The sequence below is a fragment of the Aythya fuligula genome, chromosome 3 (assembly GCF_009819795.1).
Source record: "Aythya fuligula isolate bAytFul2 chromosome 3, bAytFul2.pri, whole genome shotgun sequence".
In the NCBI taxonomy this organism is placed as follows: domain Eukaryota; kingdom Metazoa; phylum Chordata; class Aves; order Anseriformes; family Anatidae; genus Aythya; species Aythya fuligula.
Window position 1 is genome coordinate 86,912,285 of NC_045561.1, and position 21,218 is coordinate 86,933,502.

At 38.9% G+C, this 21,218-nt stretch overlaps 1 protein-coding gene across 2 annotated transcripts in view; it reads right to left on the minus strand.

Annotated features, from left to right (window-relative positions):
• KCNQ5 (potassium voltage-gated channel subfamily Q member 5) overlaps positions 1-21,218 on the minus strand; it is a 290,751-nt gene that overhangs the window by 15,147 nt on the left and 254,386 nt on the right. Inside the window, exons 8-11 of one of the 2 annotated variants that reach the window (XM_032184799.1) lie at positions 18,937-19,031; positions 16,690-16,716; positions 13,793-13,849; positions 7,141-7,361 (exon numbers count right to left, since the gene is read on the minus strand). In XM_032184799.1, the coding sequence (XP_032040690.1) occupies positions 7,141-7,361; positions 13,793-13,849; positions 16,690-16,716; positions 18,937-19,031 (400 nt within the window). The remainder of the gene's footprint in view (positions 1-7,140; positions 7,362-13,792; positions 13,850-16,689; positions 16,717-18,936; positions 19,032-21,218) is intronic. The other variant, XM_032184800.1, reaches the window with a different exon arrangement.

Here is a 21,218-nt window from a genome sequence, read left to right on the forward strand (position 1 = left end):
AATACAAGTTTCCTTCACTACTCCTAGAAGTGATGCTCTTTCAAAATTTCCCTTGCTTTGAAACATCAACAAGCTGACTCTCTTTCAGTAAAGACTTCACATAAATTATTTTACCATGATTGCTTGCTAAGCTGTGTAGGAAACTGAAAAAAGCAACACTAATTGGGATGGAACTTAATCACACACTTAATGATAAGAATGCCCAAAGCTCCCCCAAACAGGGAAAGGCAGCAGCACATGTTTACATGCTTTCCAGAGCAAAGGCCAGAAAAGGAGGCCCAAGGGAGTGAATCATGCATTTATTTCCTTGATCCCTGGGAAAAAAAAAAAAAAAAAAAAAGGGCAAACTTTCTTCTAATCATAAAAGAAGGAAGGAGGCAGGACAAGTAAACTTCCATGATGTGCTCTTCACTTTCACTGTTTAATACTTGTCTAGAAAATAACACAAAAACCCCTCAAAGTATGCAAAAGTATTTAAGTGGCAAAATTAAGAAAGAAAGAATAAAGATTATTAATTTGAAGACATTTGAAACTGATACCTCCTTGAAGAAGAGGCAGATACTCACTGCACCAGCTCTTAAGAACTCCCTCTCCTTTGTGCAGAACCTGATACCCTACATGGTATCTATGTGGAGTGCAGTAGTGCTATGTGCTTAGTCCATACCTTTCTCAGAATCACAGAATCACAGAATTTCTAGGTTGGAAGAGAGCTCTTTTCTCCTTAAAGTGGCAAAGATTTCTGGATGGGGAGCAGAAAAGGACATCAGAACTGAAATTCAATAGAATTCTGAATTCTGCTTTACAAGCAGAACAGTATAAAGGATATCCCCAGCAAACTTTGTATATGCATGAATATTTCTGAAAAAGCTCAGATTTGGCAAAAACAGAAGATAGGATTGACAGAGAGGCTTTTTTTTTTTTCCTTTTTTCTTTTTTTTTTACATATTCTTTGTATAGTTATATAGTCTCCCTTATTTGTAAGTGCAATTTTTAAGGTCAGAAGCCTAATTTATATCAGTTATCATATGATAACTGATAATAACATAAAATAATGCATACAAGTTCCAAATATCTAAAATTCTAATGTTCCCTGCTAACTCTCAACTATCTTTAGTTATTATTTAACTTCTCAAAAATTTTCCGCACTGGCAAAATTTCATGGAACAGCTCCCACAACTTAATTAAAAAGGAGTCCTTTTCATTTTGAGTGATGATATGAAAAACCAGGAGACTTTCTAAAAACAATTCATTATATGCAAAATAATTCTGCAGTTAAAATTGCTGATCTTATTATAAATAGTAGCATGCTAGCCAGCAAGTTTAGATGGCCACATGACAGGAGCAAGAAAAATGTTAGGTTATTCTAAAGCAATTTTTCTTACATATACACACAATTTTAGTGTACTTATAGACACACAGCTCTGTTATTCTGTGTACACTACACACAATAAGTTATATCTGTAAAAGAAGTTGCAAGTATATATGATAAGATATAGAGCTGTGAACTAATGAGATAAATGTCATGCCTAGTTGGCTGTCTCTTTGCATATCCTTGTTGCGTGTCAGTTGATACACTCTTCAATAGTCCAGAGGACCTAACACAGGTCCTACATCCTGGTTCTGCTGTTTGCAGGAGATGGTAGATGTAAGGAAAGGGAGAGATGAGGATGCCAGCTTTAGATTTTGCTAGCCATGAGAGATTCCTGCATTTTAAAAAGTCGTGAAAGATTTCTACAATAACACATTATAACAATAAAAACATTCCTCAAATATTTCAGGTTTGGTGGAAGAAGGTTACACAGTGGTTGGAAAGTTTTATGAGTATCCTCTCAACTCATTTATTTACTCTTCGCTACAGATGAAGTTACCTGAAATGCATGCAAATAATACTTTTGCATGGTGATCTGCTGCTTTCCCTCCCTGAACTGAGCAGGCTAATCACCACTTGCTAATCCTGACCACACTTAAGCACTCAGTTCAGTTAGCGAAGGTGTATGGCAGGTTAGTTATGATGTTACTTATATGATAAAGAGGGAGTCTAAATTATAGACTCATATGGACAGAACTTTAGTTGGAATAAAATAAAATAACTCTTCAAAACTGATGGACCATACTTATTCACACACACACACAAAAATGACTCAGAGCTCAGATCAGAATGTGAGATTATTTTTTAAGATCTTTCTAATTCGTTACTAGTTACAACTGTACTAAATGAGAGCTCTATCATTGAGTTAAACCATCACAAGAAAAATAAATCTATTGTCCAGCACAAATTGATAGATTGCTAATAAAATGTCATTTAGTCCCATTGCATTGGGTTGTACAAATTGAGCAGCTTTGTTTTGACATCACACAGCTTCATTTTGAATCAGCAAATTTAAGCTAAACAAGATCCAAAAGCAACTAAACTAAGGACCTTTGCCACTTCAAGTGAACCATCTATGAGGTCAAGATGTTTGTGCTGCTGAAAGGAAAACCTGTCATTTTTGCAATACATAAATTACATGGTAGTAACTGAGGACACGGGGGCTGAAATGCACAGTTGCATTCTTTCCATGGCTCTTGTAATATACTCTACCCTGAGGATTTTGAGCAAATACTCTGTAGGGAATGAAAGGCCAGAGGTCATGTGAGCTTATAATGTTCAGGGATGCTGCAGAAATCAAATATTTCCTTAGAGAGTTCTTTTTAATTAATCAAATGAAATATGTTTGTAATATCTCCAGTGCTGAACGCTTTTGATGTTTTATTCAAAAAGCCACACAACATCTCTAGGTTACAGCAAATGCACAATAACTCATGCAGAGGCTTAGAAGCATGGGGCAGTCGTGTTCAAGTGCAGCAGGGCATTTCTGTCCCTGCCTGAGGACTGCATGCCCAGCACAACATCAACTCATTACTAAAGCTGTGGCCATGCAAGACTGGAGCAGTATTTCAGCAGGTGCTGTTCCTCACAAAAAGAAGCAAGCAGAAAAAAGCCCGATTATTTAATTGCTTGGCACAGCGGGTGTTGCCCGCAGCAGTGACCGGCCACCACTCATGTGCCTGAGGCCATTTGTTCCCCGTGGGCAGCTTGGCTGTAGGGTCCCTGTTTCAGGTGGGCAGGGACACAAGCTGTGCGAGGAGGACATGGGGACAGGAGTGTGTCCCACCTTGTGCAGCTTAGGGCTCAGCCAGCACCTTCATCCAATGCCTGTGCACAAGCTGAACAGCCACCAGTGATTCAAGCACCTTCTTTTGGGAAGACTTCTTTTGGCATGACCCTATAAACAACACAATTTCTTATCCCTTCACCATTTGGTAAAATATTCTCAGATGTGTCTCATATCCTTTTCAGTTCACACTTTGTAAAACTTGACTATTTACCATTCCTGAAGCCTTTGGAGGTTGAGTGGCGAAGACTTCCATGAGATCTGCTTGGTAGCGATAAGTCCCTTCTAAACTGATAACAGGGTCTGGAAATACAGCATCCTGGCACCTTAATTAATTTTTGCAGGTCTCATCTTCAACAAGAGTTCTGGCAGCTGCAAGGCACATTTCACTGGAGACTGGGCATATTTTTAAAATCAGATTACATAAGTCTTAATTTTCAATTTAGCTCCCTTGCACTGTTGTTAAATGCTCCAGAGTGTCTGCAGCCATGCCACCAAAGCTCTCTCCAGCCATCAAAGCTCTCTCAGGTTTGGATTCAATTTGCAAATGCACATATGTAGCTGAAATAATTGCTGCAGTTGCCAGGCCCACTTTGGCAAGAGCAATAAATGGTTTATAGGCAGTTTCAGAGGACTGTCGCTACCCATAAATAAAGGCATTTGTGCAACAGTTTTGGTCGTGCTGCTCTAAGAGTGCTATGCCAAAATCCTTTCGGGAGGTACCTGTGGCCAGCTGAAGTGTTCTGCTTTCTGACAAGAAACCCTCCTTCAGGGGTTTTAATATGCAGCAGGGGGGTGTTTGTAAGCTTTTGTTAATGTGTAGCCTAAGTGGAAGGCTAGTACATTTTCACTCATGTGAACCTATTAGCTACCTCTGTAAGCTCCTGTCTGAATTAGAAACCTTCCTTTACATGATAGTTCCTAGCTGCTCATGTTTAGTTTTTCTAGCAGTCTCCTTCTGATTGATTTGGCCCAGATTCCAACTATGTCCTTTATGAGGGTGAACTCAGTCAATCCTGCAAAATCTCTCCTTTAACTATCTGCCATAGATCACTCTCACATGTTCACAATTTCACTTTCTTTCTGAACCTTCTACTCATGCATTTGCTCCTTTGTTTTATTTTTGTGGCGTTCAGTATGCTTCACCTTCATAAAGAGGTAGCTCCTCCTCTATCTGCACTAACTGAAGATCATTTGCAACTCCAAAGTCCATACAGCTAAAGAAAAGTCAAGCAAATCATAGAATCATCGAATAATCTGAATTGGAAGGGACCCCAAAGGATGACTGAGTCCAGCTCCTGGTTCCACACAGAACTACCTAAAAATTAAACCATACGTCTGAGAGTGTTGTTGAGTGCTGTTGAGAGTCTGGTGCTGTGACCAGGCTCCTTGGGGATCCTGTTTCAAATATCTGAATGTCTTCTCTTTGGAAAGGTGAAGTTCATAGTGAAAGGCTGTTTTTCCATTAGAATGCTGATATAATCTTTTGACCCTGCACTGGTTAACCTATACCATATTGCCTCTGTCAAAAGGGACAAATGTCACATCTTTTCCCCTTAAACATGGTGTAAAGAGAAAAGAAACACCAGAAAAAATAGCTGCTCAAGGGTATTAAGCCTTCCAGACTTCCATGTAGACTTCCATGTAGAAATGGGTGGCTTCTAGTTTGGCTAGCACACCAAAATAATTGATCCTTTGGCCAAAGAATACCTCCAGAAGGAAACTGGAGGATCTGACAACTGAGAGATATTACTAAAATGCTGCAAATATCATGTTTTCATCCAGTGAAAATATGCAAGATGTTCTAAACTAATTATGTACTGTCCAGATCCTTTCCATTGAGCTGTCAAAGTGGACCAGACTATGAAAAAGGTAACACAAATGGAAAAAAAAAAAAAAAAAAAAAAAAAGAGAATTCATCATGGTTGGTAGTGCTTGTCTTTTCCTTCATTGGACTGGGTAATGTAGCAGGGAGCTGTTTGTCAGCAATGAGCAAAATGGACATCAGTCTGACGATAGCACTCCTAGAAGTATCTGGACAGGGTCCCAGAGTGGAAACTTGGCATTTGCCTAAAAGCTGGAGACAATGGAGACTGTTCCTTCTGCCACGGATGAGAAATTGGTCATATCTGTTGGCCCTAGTTCATAAGGGTGGACTAAGTAGCTGGAAACTGCTAACAAGGAAACAGCTTGGGCTCACCCTGAGGAGTGGAAAGATCTATAAGGGTTTACGCAGGGCAGTGAGGTCTCTGTTATTGTTAGTATCATTTATCTACAGATGTATCCAAGTTGCCATTTATGCCACCTTTTCCATCAGAGGCAATAGGAGAGGTGAACTTTCATGCAGATCACTGCTATAAACAACAGCCTGTACAGGGCAAACCACAGGACGACACTTAGGAAGTGTTTCTGTGACAAATGGGCTGATGAAAAAGTAAATGGATACTTGAGTGAGGTGCAGGCTGAGGGACTGGAACAGGAGTGAGCCGCTGATACCCTGAGAGAGTGCTCAACAGATTGTTCTCTTCTTAGTTCACTTCCAGGCGTAGTGCAAGTTATGGGGGTTTAACCTATGAAATCACTTCTGGCTTGTATTTTGGGAGATACTTGCACTATACTGCTGATTACGTAGGAAGCCTACATTTAGAAACGGTATCTTGAACCTCACTCTGGTACTTAGAGCATTTCTCACTTCCCATTTCTGAGCAAGTGGCCTCATCCCTGCTCCACATCAGAGTCAGACCCAGGCAGGCATCACATCACACACCCCAGGTGAGGTGGCTTCTGTGGGACAGGAGCCAGGGCCCATGCCCCAGAAAGTAGCAGGGGGTGGCAAACAACCTGGAATACAGCCTGGACATCGAGTGGTGCCTGGTACACCCCAGTAGCTCAGTGTAAGTCAGCCAAATTCAGGATTTGTGCATCTGAGAGCTCTCCACGGGGGAGGGCTTGCCTGGAGTGATGACCTTAGCAAACACTGTAAGTTTGTCTTGTTTGCCCTCCAGGAAATGTTTATTTACCCAGGCTTTTCCTGAAGAGATGTGTCGTGCGGGACATTCTCAGCTGAGGGATGGGGCATTTCAGTTCAGTGGACATTTTGCAACCTACGTGTCTGTGATAACATGTGCTCCAAAAGGGAAGTGGGCAGTGAAATTACACTCCCATCTGAATAGTTCTACCACAGTTGTTAGGCATAACATGTGGGATTGCCATTGTACAAAGAGTTTACATTTACATCTCTTTGATCAGCTGATTTACATTGTACCTTTCCCGTACAGTCAGCACCACTGCCTCCTGTCATAGCCAGTCAGTTTTCTTGTATTTTCTGCCTGGGGGTCCCACAGGAAAGAACAAAACATTTGTAAGCTGGGAAAAACGTCAATGTAGAAACTCAGATCTGCTGGGAGAGTGGTAGCACCCAGAGCTTTGTGAAGACATCTTTCAGTGCAGGACCCATTTCTACAAAATGTGAGCTCATCTGACACCCTTGGCTACTGCCTGCTAGAGGGCTGCTGTCACCAGGTTCAGTGCTCCCTGGTTAGGGGTATCACTGTCCTCATTTTGGTAAGTTTCTATAGATGAGGATCTTTGACTCAGAGGTGGCTGTTTTGATGCCAGAGAGGACCTCTCTAGGTGGGAGAGCAGAGAGGGGCAGCATCCATTTCCCTGGTGAGGCAGTGTTCGGGGAAGGCTATGTTCCTTCCCACATCAAAAATACCCTTCAGAGGGCAATACATAAAAGCTGTTAACACTTGTGTTGTTTGCTAAAGCCACTTACCTCCCCATACCTGATACAATCCCCCAAAGGTAAGGAGTAAAACTTAAAGCACCTACTAGCACATCTCTTTCTGGAAATAGGTTTTGGTAACTGCCCTAAAATAAAGATTCTTCCTGCTTTACCGATATGTGTCGCATTCACAGCACAGGCATGTGAGCAGGTTGGGAAGAACACACTGTGGAAAAAGGGGGCATGACAAACTCCTACCATCCACCACAGGTTTGGGCTGCGAGCTTTTCAGCCGTAGTGAGGGCCTGAAGCGGGTTCGGTCGTTGAAGCTCCAGCTCTTCTGCACTTTGGTGGGGCTGCCCTCCGTGGCGATGTCGGCGCTGGGGGACCGGCGGTCTCCCACTGAAGACTGCCTGTTCTTTATGCTCTGACCCCGTGGGCTGGCCATCCGGACCCGCTCTTTGAAACTCAACTTTTGACTGTGAAGAAGAGAAATGGGCTTTATTTCATAGTTCCTCCACTCCATTTCTTTCATTTCATAAGATAATTGAAAATATTTTCTAAAAATTCTTAATAACATAAATCTGTTTCTTATACACTTCTATTTACATTGAATATATATCATTTGGGAATGAAACTGATTTGAAGTAATTGTTTTTTGATGGAGGCATTATCAGTAATGGTCTACCTTACAGTACAGAATAACCTTGTACAGGAAATTAAATTTAACAACAACAAAAAATCAAACAAATTTAACCCAATTATTATGGATTAATCTCTAGTATATATATATTTTTTATTCCTTGCATTTTAAATAAGCTTATTTCCTTGTTAGTCAGCCCAGCTCAGTGCATTTCTGACCATCTCTTCAGATAAACAACAGCAAAATGTACTCTATTATTACAGAATCACAGAATTTCCTAGGTTGGAAGAGACCTCAAGGTCATCGAGTCCAACCTCCAACCTAACGCTAACAGCCCTCCACTAAACCATATCCCTAAGCTCTACATCTAAACGTCTTTTGAAGACTTCCAGGGATGGTGACTCCACCACTTCCCTGGGCAGCCTGTTCCAGTGCCTAACAACCCTTTCAGTGAAGAAGTTCTTCCTAACATCTAACCTAAAACTCCCCTGGCTCAACTTAAACCCATTCCCCCTCGTCCTGTCACCAGGCACGTGGGAGAACAGGCCAACCCCCACCTCGCTACAGCCTCCCTTGAGGTACCTAAAAAGAGCAATAAGGTCACCCCTGAGCCTCCTCTTCTCCAGGCTGAACAAGCCCAGCTCCCTCAGCCGCTCCTCGTAGGACTTGTTCTCCAGGCCCCTCACCAGCTTCGTCGCCCTTCTCTGGACTCGCTCAAGCACCTCGATGTCCTTCTTGTAGCGAGGGGCCCAAAACTGAACACAGTACTCGAGGTGCGGCCTCACCAGAGCTGAGTACAGGGGGACGATCACCTCCCTAGCCCTGCTGGTCACGCTGTTCCTAATACAAGCCAGGATGCCGTTGGCCTTCTTGGCCACCTGAGCACACTGCTGGCTCATATTCAGCCGACTATCAACCATCACTCCCAGGTCCTTCTCTGCCTGGCAGCTTTCCAACCATTCTTCTCCCAGTCTGTAGCTCTGCTTGGGGTTATTGCGCCCCAGGTGCAGGACCCGGCACTTGGCCTTGTTGAACTTCATGCAGTTGACCTCAGCCCATCGGTGCAGCCTATCCAGATCATTACTGCATGCCATGTATTTAATTTTATTTATTTATTTATTATTTTTAATTTTTATTTATTATTTTTATTTTTATTTATTTATTTATTTATTTTTAAATCAGGCAAGAATACGGTTAGGACACTCATGCTTTTTCAAGATGTGGCACTTCCAACATTTCATATGCATTGTTAGTGATCACTCATGTTCAGAATTCCTTGTTAAGCACTTACTTGGACAGGACAGAACCAAAATTAACAAAACATCCATGAAAAAGTGCGATGACAGATGAATGGAAGTGTAATGTTTCCCTGTGTGCTCACTAAAGTCATTGCTGGGAGCTCGTTACCTGCAGGTGCTACTGGCACCTAAAGGCATTTTAGGACAGCCACCACAGCCCAACCAAGGTCATGGCTGTGACTGCTGGACCAAAGGTGGCCCTGTGGCCTTATAAACGGTCAAGAGTAAGCTGTGTTTTCCCTTCTGTGCTTATAACTTTCCCTCCCATATCAGCCAAATGTGGGACATGTACAGTTTCTCAGTGCTCAAATGACCTTTGTCCATGCTCAAACACGCATGATGAACATGCTGAGGTCACCCTAACTATATGCTTATGCTTTTCCATTATTTAGCCTTGCTCTTGTCTGTTGCTTTCTGAAGCAGAATGCACAAAGGAAAAATATAAATGAAGTCTTATACCTGCTTTGGAGACCTTGCATTATCTACAAGGTTAAGTTCAATCACCTGTACAAGGGAATGGTCATCTTCATCAACAGTCCTGTTCTTGCAAGGGGAGAGATGAAGTGAGCAAAGCAGTAGCTGCTCAGGGTATGCTGTTAATGGTCTTGCAGTCCTACTGCACTGGCATAGGCTTTGGGGGTTGCTTTTAAGACACCTAGAGCAAAGACTGTCTACTCGCAAATTATAACTGTACTTGAAGTTAAAACTCTCTCTAGTACCCTCAAATTCCTTGCACTTCAGCACACCCATAAGATATGTTTTCAGCAGAAATGAATTCTACAGCTGATTAACTGGTGGTAAAATATACTGTGTGGTTCTTAGATGTTTAACCAACTGCACTCTGAAAATACAGTGTTAATATGTAATTATATGAAATTGAACGTAATTATAAACTTCTGTGGCTGTGAAATGTTGAGATAATCAAATATCTTTGTCCATGCATAGCATAGCATAGCATAGCATTTCATTCTGGATACAAACATCAATGAGAGCAGAAAGGATGCAATCTGTAGCAGGCAAAAGCACATGCTAGGAAGCTACAAATAAGTTTCAAGAATGCTAAAAAAATAAGTGCATAAATAGGAAGATTACTAGATAAATATATTTCTATATGGCATGGTAAATCACTTGAAAGAATAACTTCTCTATAATTTCTGAATGCAAACCCCTTCTTCCCTTGCCCAAAGTAAGAAATTGTTGAAATAAACACATGATGGTGCTGGAAATGACATCTACTTACACTGAAAATTGTTACCCACACCTGCAGTGCTATATGCTGTTGCATGCTCAGTACAAAATTCCTACAGAACCTATTGTTTGAAAGAGAAGAGATTTCTAAAATTTAATTTTCAATAAAAATTACTTTTCAAGGCTGAATTGTATTTCAGCTCAGGAATCATTTGCATTGTACTACTTAATGAAAGTATAAGCTGGAAAATATTTATTAGCCACATTATTGCATTGTCATACTATCCAGCATGAGAAACAGACTCAAAATGGACTTATTATTATAGGTATTATTTCTATGCATGTGTCCCCTGTGCTTTTTTTTACTCTTCTTATGGCTCAAATTATATTTGATATTGAAAATTAAATCAAATTATATATTCTTTTGACAAATGTTAAAAGGAAAAACTTTCTGGACAGCTCTCTTCCCCTTACATCAATTAAAATGAAAGGAAAATTGATAATCTAGACATAAAAAAGATCAGCATGGACCATTTTTTTTTTTTTTTTTATAATCTCAGCAGCTGCAAACTGAAAATTAAAATAGAAAAATGAAAAAAAGCACATGTTAATTAATTTGTTCTAATGTAAGCAATGTCTGCCTTTAAACGTTTTGTACACAAGGTTATTTCATTTATAAAAACTGAACCGCACACAATTGCTACTTAACCTGAATATCTTTAGTTCTCCAAATCAAAGCAATGATGAAAGGAACAGTAGACACTTCATCTGTACTAGAGACATTTGCAGAAGTGCAACACTGAGAATGAAAATATTAATTTTAAATGCAGACCTCACACTTTAAAAAAATAAATCTGCTTTGTAGCAATGGCAATGTAATTGCATGCCGAGGGTCCATGCAGAGAATGCTGCATCATGAAGAGAAACGCAGCCTCTGAAGAAAGCCTGGTTTGGAAACTGTTTTGAATCTTGAGAGTTTCTCCAAAGATGTTGGTTATAACAGTTGTTCGTTCTTGGATCCCTGTTCCTATTTTGAGACTGGTGGGAAATGTTCCTAAAGCCACTGGGTCCTATTCAGCGCGGGCATAAATTGTAGGACTTGCAGCAGTGGAGAATCACTGGGAGAAGTGAGAGCCAGGAGAGTTCCCAGTGGAGCCTGGGAGAAAAAAGCTGCTGCCCTTGGGGCTCTTCTTTATAGATAAATAAGATAAATAATGAGATAAATAGTGTATCATGTAGAAATAACTGAATCAGAGCATTTTAGGTTCATCCCAGACAGGCTTTTTCCCGCAGTGAAAGTCCCTTCACTTATGGGTTCTTGGCTCTTGATTCTCTGTTGCAATAGTGGTGGGAACAGTATTAGAGATACAGAAAGGAGATAATCTTATGCCTTTTCAAGTATCTTTGGGCATTCTGCACATGCATCAATGGCCACATAATCCTTTATGGCACTTTACTTGGTTTTAATGATGGCTGGATTAGCGCTGTCCAGTGCCCTAATAAAAATCCTTCACTTTTTGTAGGACTTAGCCTGTTATATATACATATATGTGTGTATATATATATATATTATTTTCCATTTTCTCCTCTCCTTTTACAAGATATCCAAAGGAAATCCCTTAAATTAAAGTAAACCAGTTAATGCCCTTGGACATTTACATATCTCTGTAAGTACTCCCTAACTTGAATGCTGGTCCAAAAGGCAAGAACCATTAGGAAGAATTGGGAAAATTGATGTGTAAATGCTTTCTCAAATTATACAGGTTCCTGAATCACACTTAAATGACAAGGATTGCAGAGAGCCACAGCTATTTCCAGTTATCTCTGTATTCCTTTAGACATGTCCATCACTTCTTGTACCTCATGTGATTGATAGTTTATTCCGTTTCATTTATGTACTTATTAACTTTCTATTACAATCTTCCCTGCAAACAGTATCTCTTTGGACCTCTATTCTTACAGGTTGCAAGCTGTGGGATACATTCATATAGATAACACTGGAGCTTTGAAGCATCTTTTAGTGGAGATTAATTACTACTGAAGCCTCTGGAAAAAACGGAAGTGATTTTTCTCTATTTTTTTTTTCCTTTTCTTTCTGAAAGGTTACTTGCAGAATCTTACCACTCATTCCTCCTGTCAATACATGGATGAGCCTCTCACTTCCCTGTGATAGTAAAAGACTGTAACTTTTATTTCTTCTTTAAATGTTATCTTATTTATCGTTGATTTATGAAAGAATAGGTTTTAGAGACACTAGAGGTCACTGTAGCTTCACTGCATGGGGAACAAACACTGTGGTGGACCAAATGACTAGACTTTAGATTATGTTTTGACTGATAAATGCCAACAAACTCTTGTTTTTCTCTTCTGCACTCACAGTTCTGTCTGTTTTGATTGACAATCTTACTATAATTTTCAGGTAACAGAACATCTCTTTGTCTTCCTGTCCTACTCCCTTATTTCCCTTCCTACATTTCTGGTCAAGTTCTGCCCCACTTCAGCCTCAGATGTGCAGCACTACTGCTTGCCAGTAGTTAACAATCTGTGATTAATTTCTCAGCACTTCATACTGAGCAGACTGGTGGAAGTGGAAATAAGAAGAAATTGAAATTAATCAGAAGTAAACTGAAGGTCTAAGGGTGAGAAAGAATGCTTCGGATGTCACGTTGAAACAGAAGCTAAAGCTGACAAAAGTTATCACCCATGACAAATAACAGCAATTAAAAGTGCATGTCTGCTTTCAGCAGTTGACTTCTAATGAATACAGATGCTGATTCTTACCAAGATACAGATGACTTTATGGAAATAAAAAAACTAAGTTGGACAAATACAAATGCAACGGATAGTATAATGAGGCCTGAAGTTCAAATGTACAAAACTTCTCCACCAGTCTTATGCTAGGAGCTTGAATCCAAGAAACATAGTGTTATATCTCATACCTTCAATGAGTAATAACAAGAATTCCAAGGATGTAATGTCTTAATGTTCAAATGTCAAACAAAACAAAACAAAACAAAACTTTTTTTTTTTTTTTTTTTTTTTACTTTGCCAAAGCAGTGTTGGATAAAGAGAAACTTTTTTCCCCTCCATTTACTAGCATCAGTTTGTACTTTTTTGTTTTGTTTTGTTTTGTTTTGTTTTTTGTTCCCATAAGTTCCATCCATTTAGGAATTACCATTTTTGGTAAGAGACACAGTTTCAACAGAATTCAACCGAAGCAGATGGTTGATTTCACATGCATTCCTTCACCCTCCAGTATATGATGCAGGCACATCTTCCACAGGCTGTGTCCAAGGGGATTCTTCCCAATAATTATTACACATTTTAACTGTTGATATTGATGAGCATGTTATAGCTTATTTTTCCCCACTAATTATTAGATGGAGAACTCAACTGCCATGGTTGTAAAAATCCTCTTGGACTTGGGGAAATGTCTTTATCTAAATACTCAGATGTTGTTCTAGATCTCTACAGAGTGATACATTCCAAAAGTTCAAGTCTCAGGCAGAGAAGGGAAATTGGGCTTTGGCAAATCATGGCGTGCTGCACACTGCAATTATTTGACCATATGTATTTCAAAGAACAGTTATTATTGCCATTAATGTCATTGCAGGCAACAAGCAGCAAGGGGAATTATGAGCACTTAAAAAAAACAATCAGGAAATGTCTTTTGGAGAAGTAAGGAACTTTAAAGCTCTAAGGAGGGGAAAATAAATGAATCATGCACCTGATGTTAGTCGGCATTCTCAAACATCATATGAATAGGCAGGATGCTGAATACCTATGTTTCCGAGGGGTGTACATCCTGAAGAGCTTCTGTTTATTACTACAAAGCTTACTAGGAGTGAGGGGAGATAGAGGACCATGTTACTATGCATTCCACTGCTAGGTGAGGGGTTAGGCTTTCCACCTCTAGTAAGATTCTTCATCACTGGCAATTTCTTTTCAATACAGCACATGCAGAGATAATAATTTACATTAAATCTACTTTTAGAAACAGCTATGAGATAGTAGATGGAGAGAATTCCAGAGTACAATTTACATGCTTCTCTCAGAGCAGGGATGACTTTTTTTCACCCCTAAACACCTATGCTTGCAGCTCTTCCTTATTGTACCAGAGAGAGTTTTCTAAGTAGGGAATTTGTATTCAGGCTCACTACTTACAAAGCTAAAAGAAGGCTAAACTAGACAGGTGAAATTCATTCTTTGCAGACACAATGCATGTCCTACACACAGCCTAAGACTTTGTGCTCTCAGGATGCTGTAAGTTTCACTGGTCTTGACCTCATTCCTTGCATAGGAAGAATTTCAGCCACAATGTATAACTGAATAGAAATAAAAACTAATTGTGTTCAGTGTATTCATAGAAATAGACAATTTAACATATATGGGCTTTCTAAATACCTTGCAGAACTCTAGCATGGATCTAGAGAAATATCTCAATTTTTGACATAGATACACCAGAAAGTTGTCCACACTTGCTTTTCATAAACAATTAACTAGAATGTTTATGCATAATATTTTAAGAAATACGACATATAATGCATTGAACATATTTTTCTTAAAATCAGTATGAAGTTGTAGCATCCTAAGTGTGGTTCTCTTAACCCAGACAGCAACATTTAGTTGCTTAATGAAAGACCGTAAGTCTATGGATGACAAAATGCAAGAATTCGTTTCTGTAAATATAAAATTCATTTTGGTAGGAAAGAAAAAACAGCTTTTACTTAAGGTAATAAGAGTTTTTCTCCACTGTTATTAGAATGGAATAAAGAGTAAAGAGCATATTCAGAAAGCAATCCAGTGCACTACTTGAACAAACACATCTTCATTTAAGAGTGAAACAAGAAGCAGTTCACATAGCATCCCATGCAAGTCACTCAGCATTGCAGTAAGAAAGAAGTTAAATAGTTGAGGAAATCTAAGTACATCACATCACTTCGCATTTACATTTTTACTACAGAAGACAACATACACATATTTTAAGTGATACAAACATACAGTAATATATCAGCATAAGAACAATGAATGGCCACTGACAAAACACACCTTCTAAAAAAGGCACTGAGTGGTCTGTAGGCTTTTACTGTAGACCAGGATCTCAAAAGTTAACAAGTTTATTGTTATACACTAATATGCAGAAGTGCACATAGGAGTTAAGGTTTCTTCAAGGGACAAACATCCTTTATTCAGTGAAAATAAAGTGAAAAAATATGGCTAAATCAATGACAACTTTTAAACCACAACAGTTATCCCTAATAAAGAGGAGGTGATGTAACTTTGACATCTTATTTATTTATTTATTTATTTATTATTTTTATTTTTTGAATCTAGTTTCAAATTATTGTAAGTAAATTCATGTCCTTAAGTGCTCATGGATACCACTGGGAATAAGCTCTCTCTTCTGCACAGATCACTGTTTTGGAGACACATACTCACTGCCAACTTCTGTCTCACCTTTAAAAAAGCTGAAAGCAATTCTAAATGTTGTTGTCGAAGGAGTAGGAAATATGGCTGGCAAGTGCAAAAATTTTGACCAGGTTGTAATAATTTAATGAGATCAATGCATTGCCAGCAAACCTATAGAGGTAGTGCATGTGAAAATTCACAGAACTGACAGTGACTCTTTCTTGCAAAAGCCAGAGTAGGAAAAGTGCTCCCAGGGAGCACTTTTTTTTTTTTTCAAAGCAAACCCAGTCACCTCAAGATACTGTCATACCAACAGCAGTTATGTGTACTTCAGGAGCAATCTGAAAAATGGGACATAGGCAATTTCTGCAAAGACTTTCCATGTGATTTTTGCATTTTAGGTGCTGAAGTGCTTGGACTCCCCACAGATAATTAAATAATCAAAAAGAGTTTGTGAACCACAGTACAACTCAGGCGTGGATACATTTCAGGGCTTGATGTGTCACTGAAACGTTTTTTGGGCTTTTGATAATCTTCTCCTTGGAAGCAAATCCCACTGTCTTCTGACTGTGCTTTCCTGGAGTGCTGACTGCCCAACACCTGCTGACTCCCATCCCTAACTAGTTTTGGAGGCAGCATAATTTCTTCTGCAGCCACCAAGTCCTTTCCTGGCCCTAGGCATTCAAGCTATAAGTAAAGAAAAAGAGTAGTGTTACCACTTAGTGCCTTTAGACTGTGTATCTCTGGGGCTTTATTTGTCAAATGAAGATAGCCCTGACTCTGCATGCTGCAAGCAGCCAGTCCTCAGACTGCATCCAGGCTGGGTGACAACCAGAAGTGTTCTGCAGCAGAGGGCTGATGCCCTGTTTCATGAAGCCAAATTATGCTACATGCCTGTGCCTTCCATTGCAGATTCTGGAAATGGCATCAGCTTTATTGCAGGAGACAGTGGGCAGGTCCCTCCCCAGGAGCAGGGTCTGTGGGGGCTGCTTCACTCACTACCGCCACAGCTCCGACTGAGCTCTCCCTCCACATTAAAACACTTCAACATGTACTTAGTACTTAGAAAAGTAAAAAATTGCCTATTTTTTCCATACAAGAACTAGGACAAAGAAGCAAATTTCAGCATCATTGCTCTATCGAACCAAGTTAAATACAATTGCAATTTGTAACTATTATCAGCAGTTACAGTTTATTGAACCTATTGAGCAGAGAAGCCTTTAAGAAGCAGAGATTTCAAAGATAAAGGGAATAAAAGAAACTACAAACCTGCTAGAAGCTTCTCCTTGTTCTTTTCTTCAGGTCAGGGAGTGGGAGGGAAAAACATATTTGTTATGCAGATAGTAATCAGATTTCTCAGTTACAGATGATGTTAGACATATGCTAAACATAAATGGATGTGTGAATTAGTGTACAATACACACATTACATTGCAACCACAAAGACATTCAAGCAAGACTCATAACTACAATGCTTCTGAAAAAAATAAACTTTTCATTTGTTTTAAAACATGCATAACATGCTTAGTACATACCACTGCAGACTGAGTTGGCAAAGCACTTAGGCAAAATGCATTGCTGACACATATATAACAGAAAGCCGTAGGCTCTTATTAGATAAAGTTATCTCTGGTAAATAAAAAGGTTTAATTTTAGGATATCACAGCAATAGGCTCATTTAAAATTACAATTAAATGCACTTTTGAGGGACAGGCATATTTTAGAATATTTTAGGTTGGATACAACTTCATTATTTATGTATTTTTTATATCCATTTGCTTATATCAATGCTGTCTTCAACCTGTTTGTATATGTCAAAAAAATTTACAGGTTTATTAAAATCAATATTCCATGTAACTTTTAATCTAAAAGCTCCTTTTAGTTTGAAGCATTTTGGAATTATGGTTATGGTAATGGATTACTTATGGCTCTGTTCTTGTCAACTCTTTGAAATTCAAAGATCAGCTTTGGGTACCCAGCCAAACCTCTTTTTGGCTGAGCTTTTTGGCACAGAATTACCTTTTTACTGTCATGTGGATGTTCATCACCCAGCTTTGGGAGAAACCACTAATTCTCTTGCACTGTCTGCAATAACAACAGTTAGGATGCTTATCAGAGCTTTCCCATAAGGCTCTTATTTCATTCCTTTTTGATCTTTATTGAGTTTCGTTTACTTCCTGATTTGTGCCCTATCAGTCACCTTACTACCTTCTGGTAAATCTTCAGCTGAACTACTGAAGGGTCTTGGATGACCAGTGCTCTGTGGGTTCTCACCCAAATTATGACACTGAATATTTTCTGTTTGCCAGGCTGTGATATTAGGAGTTTTTAGTTACCTTCCACTGACTGGGTATATATCTGAGGATATAATTTCCCCTAAGGAGATACTGAATATAACAGAAGTTATGACAAAAAGCAGGAATTTCCCCAGTGCACTCATCTGCAAAATGCCACAAGGCTATGTTCCTTTAGAAATGTATTCTATGGCTATAGTCTTTTATAGAAGCACTGGCTAGTCAAAGAGTGTGAAAATAGTTTTTAACTCAGGAAACAAGCCCTGTATTAATATTTTCTTCATTTGATATAATTTGAAACTGGGCAAGTTGCATTGGTCAAAGGAAAAATTGTATCCATGTGTATATTTGCTCAAATGGTTGCTGCTGTGACCAAAATAGAGGTTTATGCCAAGGACAAATCATTAGGGGTTGAGCTTCCCAGTGAGTCTGCTTTTGGTTGTTCATCCTCCTTCCAGAGCAAGAGAAAGGTGCAACTTCCATTGCCCTCCCCACATCCAGGTTCTTGATCAACTAAATTTCACTGAAGTGCAGTCTGTGTTTCTGCCCCATAAAAACAAGGGTTTAAAGGAAAGCAGCCCACCTGTTTGGCCCCCCAGTATTCATTGCAGTGCTGTCAGCATGTGCAGCTGGGACTGAGGGGTGTTCCCTGGTCCCACAGGTCAGGCACAGCCTTTCAGCCCTGATCTTCACATGGAGCAAACTTGTGTTTTACATGGAGTCATGTGAATTTATACCAGCATTTGGTTCAGGATTAAAAGTTTCAAGATTGTAGGGAGACATTTTTGCTTGATCAACATGTAGCATTATCCAATAGGTGTATTCTATAGATCTGTTACAAATTATAATATATCTTTACCAGTGGCACTTAGGATGAATCTGTGTAACTTCAAAATGGGACTATGATTATTAACGAGTATATATGCACAGCTGGTATGAATAGTAGTGAAACACTAACCTTGATATATTATTATTGTTATTATTATTATTATTATTTGGTAAAATGTTTCTAATGCCTGTGCTCAGAGTTACTTCTTAGATGATAAATGAAAGTGATTTGTCCCACTGTGCTAGGATCCTAAATAACATTGGTCTGGTTTGTTAGTTGACATTTTTGGTGAGAGGACTTAAGAAGACAAAACAAGACAAAACAGACAAATAATAATTCTCTATAAGCTTGAACAGACATCAAGAACAGCACCAGCTGCCATATTTGTACCTACTTTGTAGGGCTGCAGGTATGCAAGGCCTTCAAATGAGGCTTCCAGGTAGCAATGGAAACCGATTTCTCATCAGCCGCATAACTACGCCATACACACTACGTGCAGGATATATGATAAAAAAGAAAAACAAGGCAAGAGGGAGCAGGGGATGAAACAAAAAATTGAAAAGCAGATTAGTAACCAATACAAGTCATGGCTTTCTTTTATCATTCATAGCACTGATACATGCCTGAGGGGAGGAAGAATACTTTCATAATATCGCCAGGTGGCTGTCAGGTTTGTTCGGCTGGTGTCGGTAGAATAAAACCGCCAAGAAGCCTAGTATGGGGAAACAATAGAAAAGCACAAAGGAACCAAGAACATGAAGTGACAATGCCACCGCACTGATTACGGAGAGTGGATTTTGCTCAGATTGGGATTTCTACATTAGGGTGAGTAAGTAATTACTAGTAAAAACCTACCAAAGTTTTTATGAATCATAACATGGTATGGTAAGAGTTACTAGCTTTGTGGAAATACCAGAAAATATTCAGCACATAAAGGTGCTCAAAAAAAAAAAAGCATCGTAGTGATTTATTTGTGACAATTCCATAGGGGAAACCCACACAAACTTGCATTCTGAGGTAAAGAAAATGTCATAGTACATTTTGTAAATGATAATGAAAACCAGACTGAAAACATTTAGAAGAGAAGTGAAATATTCTCTGTCGTTTGAAACATTGTTAAAAGTTTAAAACTATGAAATGATTCATTTCAAAGGTGAGTGACCACAGCATAGCATTGAAAATGCATTCACCATTTAGATTTATAACTGCATGTGGATAGTAGGACAGATCCTTAGTTCTACAAACTGGTACAGCTTCCCTGATGTCAGCATAACTATATTAATTTGTACTAGCCGAGTATCTGTGCTTCCTGTATATTGTCAACCATTAAATGTCTTGTACAGCGTCTAATACAGCGTACAAGGTATTCTTGTACAGCGTCTAATACCCTGTTTTCCTGCACATCTCCCACAATTGCATCTAGAATTCATCTACAGAGTAAGAGGCTATCACTTACTTTGTAAATTGTTCCACTGCTCAATCGTTCTTTGTCAAAAATCTCTGCATTATTTTCGATTTGAAGCTCTTTGGTTTTGGCTTGAAGCCAGATAAATTTGTTATGTTTCTGTCTGCTACATTAAATAGTCCTGTAGTTTCCAACACTTCCTCTCTGGATTTATATATTCAAATAATATTCACACTGTTTGCTTCTTATAAGCTAAACAAATTGAGAAAAGCATGTTCATATTATACATTTCAGTTTCTGTTGTGATAGTTGAGCTATCTTTCAGCCAGGTATAGCCCTTAGCTATAGTGTAGCTATAGATACACACAGTGTATCTATTGCAACATAGAAGTTAGCATGGACTATTTCTGTACAGTCACTTATCAGAAAGTAGACATTATTATGACAAACTAAAGAACTGATTTCCATGGTAGTTCATTGTCAATATCCATAATAGACAATTAAAAAAACGGGGCACTGTTACAGTAGATAATATACAGTTGAGATACACCCTACATTTCTAAACATGAACTTTTCTCCAGAAAACTGCTCTTTTTTTTTTTTTTCTCTTCTTCCCATTTTTTTTTTTTTTAATTTTGTTTTCTCCAATTGTGCAGCCTCCTTTACAAACTGTGGTTGTTGAGATGATATGTAGCATGTTCGTACCAGCTGCATTATGTATGGGGTAATATCAGCCATATCTACTTAATACATTTCTTGTTCTGTATGTAAGGACTGTAATTAACCTTGGAGGAGTAACATACTGGTAACCTGTATGAAGCTCTTGACCCTTCTCCTGTACTCTTTCTCCTCTGTGTTTCTTACCCTTGGTCACATGCTTTCCAGAGTCTCTAATATTAGGATAGAGTCCTGTATAAATACCTTGAATTCATTGTTTCTAGATCAACAGTTTTGTGTTGAATATATAGTCATTTTGTTGGAATCATTCCAGCCTATAAAGTCATCCTGATCATACTCAGGTTCATTCCTATGTGCCTGCCCTCATCTTTACTATTCTGCCATATACTGGCAAATTTCTATATTGACAATATCTCCATCAGCAATTTTATATTAATTTCCAAATAACTGAAAATACTGAATGTGAAAATGGACATGAGAATGCTGAACTAACATTCACTTTTGGGATCCCACAACAGACGTCTTTCTTTCACAGCAGTTTTGCCCATCAAGAGCCACTTTCTGAGATCAGTCAGATGGCTACTCTTAATTTA